The 7937-nt window shown below is 36.4% G+C and overlaps 1 protein-coding gene across 1 annotated transcript; it reads right to left on the bottom strand.

Moving 5' to 3' along the window:
- Positions 1 to 5597: 5597 nt before the first annotated feature.
- LOC133792494 (uncharacterized mitochondrial protein AtMg00810-like) lies at positions 5598 to 6776 on the bottom strand. Its single transcript, XM_062230403.1, has one exon. It carries the CDS (start codon positions 6774 to 6776, stop codon positions 5598 to 5600), a length of 1179 nt encoding a protein of 392 aa, XP_062086387.1.
- Between the last annotated feature and the right edge of the window lie 1161 nt (positions 6777 to 7937).

The following is a 7937-nucleotide window of genomic DNA, read 5'->3' on the forward strand; positions in this document are numbered from 1 at the left end:
ATAAAACTTAATAAATCATAAGACCATTTTTTATTTGTCTTGATTTTCTTTGGTAGTAAATTTTTTTAATTATTTGTAATCACTAAATACCTTAGACTCATCTAGAGAGGCTGAGTCAGTATACCTTTCTGACCTATCCATGACTTTTAAATCCAGATGGATAGTTTGGGTATGTACTCTTAATATGAAACAATATTAATTATGATTTATTCGTGTATCGTAGATGTCGATCGATAAGTGTTGGACGTTTTTGAGAAATCATAATATTGATGAGTATTGGAACGATCTCCAAGTCTTTATGAATTTGGCGAGGCAACACAAAGACTGTGATGGAAATATTAGATGTCCATGTCTGAAATGCCTAAACTCGAGGTTCCATTGCTCGGATACGGTAGAGGGACATATCTTTCGATGGGGTTTTCAAGAAAGTTATCAATAGTGGCTTTTCCATGGAGAGTTGGACGAAGTTGTTGTCGATGAGGTAGTCGAGGATAATGAAGATGCAGATGAGATGATCGAAGCCATTGATGATTTCATCTTACCGGCAAATACATAGGAAGCAGATGAGGCAAATGGCAGTCGAATGGGTCAGTATTACGATGAGTTGTTCGATGAGATTGAAGCCGAGTTGTATCTGGGTTACAATTGGATATCATCCCTTAACTTTTTGGCAAAGTTGATGCACTTGAAAGTTAAGGGGAAATGGCCAAACAATTCCTTTGATGAATTGTTTAAGTTACTAAAGTTTGCATTTCCGAAAGATAATAAAATTCCTCCAACACACTATGATGCCAAAAAGAAATTGAGTAAGTTAGGGTTGGGATACACAAAAAATTCATGTGTGTATGTATGATTTCTGGTTATTTTATAATGAGGATGCAACTAAAGATTCATGTTCGATATGTAGGAATAGTAGATGGAAAAATGAAAGGACGAAAGGGAAAAAAGTTCTCCATAAAGTGATGCGTTACTTTCCATTAAACCCCAGATTAAAATGAATGTATAGCTCAAGGCATACATCAAATGAGATTGTATGACATTATACGGGGAGATCAAAAGAAGATGGGGTGATGCATCATCCTGTTGATGGGGCTGGTTGGAAGGACTTCAACGCCAGACATCCAGAGTTTGCAATAGATGCTAGAAATGTTCTTTTAGGTTTGGCTGCCGATGGGTTTAATCCATTTGGCAACATGAGTCTATCGTATAGTATGTGGCTAGTGGTTTTGACCAATTATAATCTACCGTCGTGGTTGTGCATGAAGGAGGAGTATTTCATGTTGACTCTTCTAATTCTGGGGCCAAAATCACCTGGTAAGGACATGGATGTATTTCTAAGGTCGTTGGTGGATGAGTTGAAGGAGTTATGGACTAACGGAGTTGAGACAAGAGATGGCAGAAATAATGAATTGTTTAAGATGAGAGTGACACTTTTGTGGATGATTAACGATTTTCCTGCTCGCAGTAGTTTGTCTGGATGAAGTGGGCAGGGATCCAAAGCTTGTTCAACATGTAATGAATATACTTCATGCATCCGAGTTATTGGTAAAACATCTTATGTTGGTCATAGACGGTTTTTGGGAAATAATCATAAGTATAGAAAGAACAAAGAATTTAACGGTCACATTGAGAAGAGAGATCGTCCAAGGAATTTTACTTGCCAACAAATTTTAGAGCAAGTTAATGCTCTACCACCTCAAGTTCCTGGTAAACATGACAATTTTGGGGGTGTGAAGTGCAAACGAGGTGCAAATGAAAGTAATTGGAGGAAAAAAAGTATATTCTATGAACTTGAATATTGGAGTTCAAACCAGTTGAAACACAATCTGGATGTGATGCATGTCGAGAAAAAAGTATGTGACAATCTTCTTGGAACATTGTTAGACAATGATAAGTCTAAGGACACTACTAATGCGAGACATGATTTGAAGAAAATGGGATGTAGAAAAGAGTTGTGGATCTACGAAGATCAGGACAAAAACCTACTGAGGCCGCATGCTCAATACGTTTTGACTATTGAACAGAGGCATCAATTTTGTCAATTTCTAAAAGGAGTTAAGTTGCCAGATGGTTTTTTTCCAATCTGAAGAAGAAAGTAACTGATAATGACACAAACATTGTTGGGTTGAAGTCCCATGACTGTCATGTGATAATGCAACGATTGCTTACAGTAGGTGTTCGAAAGTTTCTACCAGAATTCATGTTAGGCACAATCATGGAATTGTGCAATTTCTTCAAACAGTTGTGTTCTAGGACGTTGAACATAAAAGATATGGAGAAAGCAAAACAAGATTTGATTATCATTTTATGTAAGATGGAGTTGATTTTTCCTCCAGCATTCTTCGATATAATGATCCATTTAGTGTTGCATGTGCCTGACGAAGCTATATTAGGAGGCCCTGTATTTATGAGGTGGATGTATCCTTTCGAAAGGTACATAAAGAAAAATTAAAAAACTATGTCAGGAATAAATCTCGTCCAGAAAGGTCTATAGAAGAAGGATACGTTGTGGATGAGGCTTTGACATTTAGCTCCATATATTTCAAAGGAGTTGAAACACAATTTAACCGTCCTGATCGAAATGAAGATATAGTATAAAGATGACTAATATACACTTGCTACCCAAGTGAAGCAAGTTTTCTATCTTGACGATCTATTGAAAGGTCGAGGTTGGAAGGTGGTTCAAGATGTGAATCATAGACATGTTTGGGATATTCTGGAGGCTAATGAAGTCATTACTGATATTGATGTTGTCCATGTCAAAAACTCATCAAACTTCTTCCTAACTGTCGATTTGGGAGAGCTGATTGTGCAACAATCTAACGAACTAGCTCAACATGTTGACATTGTGTCTCGTCCTTCTACTACTAATCAACAAGACCATGACATTGGCGATGAATGTTTTATTAACGATGATGATGCAGATAATGATGATGAAGAAGAAGGAGGTGCAAATGATGAGGAAGAACTGCTTGAAGACATTAGTGACGACAATAGTGATAATTTGAATCCCATTAATGTAGCTTCAAGTATTGATGATAGTGATTACTTTATGTAGTAGAATTTTTTTTATATATATGTAACAAAATGTTATATTTAGAAATAATAATATGTCTCTTTTTATTAAGCCAATATGTGTCTCACATTAACACTAACTAATTTTGTCATATTTCAATAAATGTTTTTGTTATAAAGATGTCAGCAGATGTCGCACACTCTCATGGTGGAGATTCAAGAGGTGATCATCCCCCAGAGGTGATTCAAAAGGCAAAGCACAAAGCTGGCAAATCAATTCCAATAACTTTTGACCCAGACACTTATAAGCCATTGGGTAAGCATGGAACATGGTTCACACGTTTAGTTGGAAACACTGTGACCAACAACTTACCACCATATTTTCTGAATTGGAAATCAGTGCCTGATCAATACAAACAATTGCTTTATACCACTGTAAAGGTAAATAATTCAAATATATTTCTATATAATATATGTTTTGGAGGTACGCCATTTTACTAATATTTTTTTATTTTCAAAATGTAGCATTATTTTGATATAGCAGGGCAGCCAGACTATGATCATATTATTGAGGCTATAGATAATGATGCTAGCGTCAAATATCGTGATAGGAAAACAAGTAAGAAGGCACACTTCAAGAAAATTTATGGTAATGATAAGAACTTAGAGCAGGTCCTTAACAACCCCCACAGTGGTGTTAATGCTAAAGATTGGAAACAATGCATTGACTTATGGTTGGATGAGAAATCAATTAAACAGGCATAAAAGAATGAGGCCAATAGGGAACTGATGAAGTTTCCTTCTACTCAAGGATCGAAGTCGTTCGTGGCGGCCCGTCATGATAGAGTAAGTAACAAAAAAAAAGAAATTTCATTATTAATAAATTATTTGTCTAATAAGTTGTTTCTTTTTTTTTTTGAGGCGAACCCGGAATCTGGGAATGTACCAGGTTACATTAAAAGCTGGAAGCAATTCCACACCCGCAAGGATAAAGAAGAATTTGTCAATGAGCTAGCGAAAACGGACTATGTAAGGCTTATCTTATTGTTTGACCATAAAATCACTATGATTTGGATGTATTATTGATATTTTTCTGTAAAAATAGGAAATGATGTACAAATATTTTGAAGTGCAGAGCTAGCAAGTCTCGTCTTCTATTTATGATGAAGGAAGTTCTATTGACGAAAGGATGATCATGAAAAAAGTGTTGGGTGAACGTCCCGGGCATGAACGAGGAGTTGGTCGCACATTAAAGGGGAAAAAGGCCTCCAATAGTCAATCTCAGACTCGGGCACAGTCGTCGTCATACACCCAACTCGCTCAATCCAATGATAATAATAACATGATTGGACAGGCGATGGCTAACTTGCTGAGACAATACAAAGCAAACATTGAGTTCCTGTCTCAGCGCCTTCCTCCTGAATCCTGCCCACCACCTCAAACAATGAGATTGGATGAAGTAACTCAATGGTGGGAGATGTATGCGACTGCACCTTCACAAGCTCCACCACTGCCTCCACATATGTTCGGATATGACACACCTACACATGTTCCCCCGCCAATCCCACCTCAATTTACATTTAGAAATGGCGCGTCTTCGTCAGCACCTCCGTCACGATCTCCACCGCCCCCAGTCATTCAGTTTCCAAATGACTTAGACGATGATGATGCGACCAACTTAGGATAGATTATATAGTTATATAAATAGTAGTGTTTATTTGTTTTAATACTATTAAGACAATTAATAATATTAGATTGTATGGATTATTTTCAATTAATGGAGACTACAATTCTGATTATAAATTTTATTATATAGTAAAATTTTAAATTTTTTTTATTTTTGTTACACTATTTGCGGCCAAAATATATTGTATTTGTGGCGCATTATTCGCCGCAAATAAGAGCCAGACAACAAAAATCACCCATTTGTTGCAGTGAATTATGTGACTATTTGCGGCGAATTATTTTACATTTTCGCTGCAATTAAGGGACAGTTATGACCAAATCCATAATTATTTGCGGCGAAAATACCACCACAAATAATGACGTTATTTGCGGCGGGAATTTTCTTTGTCGCAAATAATTGTTTTTGCGACAACCATTTTGTGGCGACTTATTTGCGGTGAATTTTAGGGGTATTTGCGGCGAATTTTATCGCCGCAAAAACCTCAATTTCGTATAGTGTGATTTGATCACGTGTTAAACATGTTATGGTGAGTACATTTGACAACAAGGTTAAACTCCCAGCCTGGGTAAAATTACTATATAATATATATCAAGGATAATAATAGCTGACTGATTTGTTGATTGGTTTTCATACTAAATAAATTAATGTGGAATGGGTGAAAGAAGAAAGTGTTTTCATTGATCTGAATTGAATAAAAAAATAATCTAATAACTAAGGCCTATATATAACAAAGTAATAAGCTATAAGAGAATAAAGATCCTAACTAACTAGTAAATGTTAGCATAAGACAAATAATATTGTAACAAACTAATAACAAAATAACAAAAGGGAAATACAGTGAAATACAAAAGAGCTGATCAAAATAGAATAAACCTATAAATATAATATCCTCCCCTTAAGATGGACTGTATATATCATGTACAGCCATCTTACTGATGTGAAAATGGAGAGTGGTGGAAGACAATTCCTTTGTGAGTGCATTGGCTAGTTGCAGCCTGCTGCTGACAGGAATCAATCGAATGGAGTAGTTCTTGACTTTGTCTCTAATAAAGTGACAATCAAGCTCTATATGCTTGGTTCTGTCATGGAAAGTAGGGTTATTAGCTATGTGAATAGCTAACTGGTTACCATAGTAGATAAAGGCTAGTGTAGATGAGAGAATTTGAAGGTCTTTGAAAAGGTATTGAATCCATGTAATCTCACTGGCAGTGGAAGCTAAGACACGATATTCAGCCTCTACAGAGCTTTTAGAAATTTTAGGTTGTTTCTTTGTGCACCAAGAAACTAAACAATCTCCTAAGAAGATGCAAAAGCCTGTAGTTGATCGCCTAGTAACCGAGCAGGAAGCCCAATCTGAATCTGAAAAACCCCTGAGATGAAGAGAAGAAGAAGAAGAGGAATAGAGAAGTCCTTGACCAGGTCGACCCTTGAAATATCTTAGAAGATGATGTGCATCTTGGAGATGTGTTGTATGTGGAGTGGCCATGAATTGGCTAAGAGTGTGGACATAGTATGTGATGTCAGGTCTGGAGAGGGTCAAGTACAGAAGATGACCAACAAGTTTCCTGTAATGGGAAGGATCAGAAAGAAGGTCACAGTGTTGGTCATTGAGCTTCAACCTTGGGTCCATTGGGGTTTTGATTGGTTTGCTTCCAAGATAGCGCGGGTCTTCAAGTAACTGAAGTGTGTACTTGCATTGAGAGAGGAAGAGACTAGATTTTGAGCAAGCAATTTCAAAACCAAGGAAGTATTTGAGCGTGCCAAGTGCCTTGAGTTTAAATTGGCTATGAAGAGACTCTTGAAAACATTGAAGCTCATTGAGGTTGGTCCCAATGAGGACTATATCATCAATGTAGACTAAGAGAGCGATGAAAGTATTATCTTTGCCTCTAGTGAAAAGTGTATGATCTGCTTGTGACTGTTGGAACCCATCTGCAATGAGAGCATCAGATAACTTCTTGTACCATTTCCTACAGGATTTCCAAAGCCCATAAATGGATTTGTGCATCTTACAAACAAGAGGAGAACCTGCACAAGAAGATTGAGAAACATTGACACCTTGTGGAAGAGACATTTATACTTCCTCATCTAAGTCACCATTTAGAAAAGCGTTATTTATATAAGTTGTAGGGTATGCCACTGCTTAATAGTGGAAATGGCAAGGAGAAGCTTGAATCTGACCATCTTTGCCACTAGTGAGAAAGTGTCAAAGAAGTCTAAGCCTTCTTCTTAGGAGAAACCTTGAGCTACCAAACGGGTTTCATAACGTTCAATAGAGCCATCACTGTTGAGCTTGATTTTGTAAACCCAACGACACCCAATTGGTTTCTTGTTAAGTGGAAGTGACACAATAGACCAAGTATTATTGGCTTGTAGAGCTTGCAGTTCAGTTGTCATAGCATGAACCCAGGAATTTTGTAAGACAACTTGCTTATAAGACTCTGGTTCAGGATGAGTGGAAACTGCACAAATAAAAGCCTTGTGAGAATGAGAGAAGTTAGAGAAAGACATAAAATTTTGAATAGGATAAGGAGTAGAGGAGGTAAGTTGCTGTATGAACTGTCATTCAAAATCTCTAAGATAAGGTGGTGACTTGGAGACACGATTAGAGCACCCTTATATGAGTTTGAGATTCATCTGTTGTGGGAGTAGGTGTATCCAAAGAAGTAGAATCTGGAGGAATAACATAAGTATCAACTGAATTGTTATTTTCTTTAAGAAGTTGATTGTGTTGATCATCTAAATGCTACAAGTGATTGTTAGAAGGAGTAGCATAATAGTTGTTAACATCATAATCTATTATTGGAGTGTTAGCAATTTTAACAGAGGGTAAACAATATTAGTATAAGGATCAGTATGAAGATTAGATGCATTGAGTTCTTGAAATGGAAAAACATTTTCATGAAAAATAACATTTCTAGATATAAAAAACTCTTTAGTATTATTAAATCATAAATTCTATATCCTGTAACACCTTGAGGATATCTTATAAAAATGCAAGTATGTGCTCTACAATCGAATTTTGTTCTATGAGCAATGAGAGTAGAGGCAAACACTAAGTAGCCAAAAGTTCTCAAATGGCTATACTCAGGAGATTTATTGTACATCATTTCAAAAGGAGTTTTATGCTTCAAAATAGTTGTAGGAATTCTGTTGATTAAGTAGGCAGTAGTCAATACAAAGTTAGTCCAAAACTTAATGGGCAAATTAGCTTGAAAATAAAGTGCATGTGCAA

The sequence above is a fragment of the Humulus lupulus genome, chromosome 7, assembly GCF_963169125.1.
Source record: "Humulus lupulus chromosome 7, drHumLupu1.1, whole genome shotgun sequence".
NCBI classification, from domain to species: domain Eukaryota; kingdom Viridiplantae; phylum Streptophyta; class Magnoliopsida; order Rosales; family Cannabaceae; genus Humulus; species Humulus lupulus.

What these genes read in the sequence shown, in the direction of transcription:
- LOC133792494 (XM_062230403.1), bottom strand. Translation starts at nt 6,776, where the DNA reads ATGTCTCTTCCACAAGGTGTCAATGTTTCTCAATCTTCTTGTGCAGGT.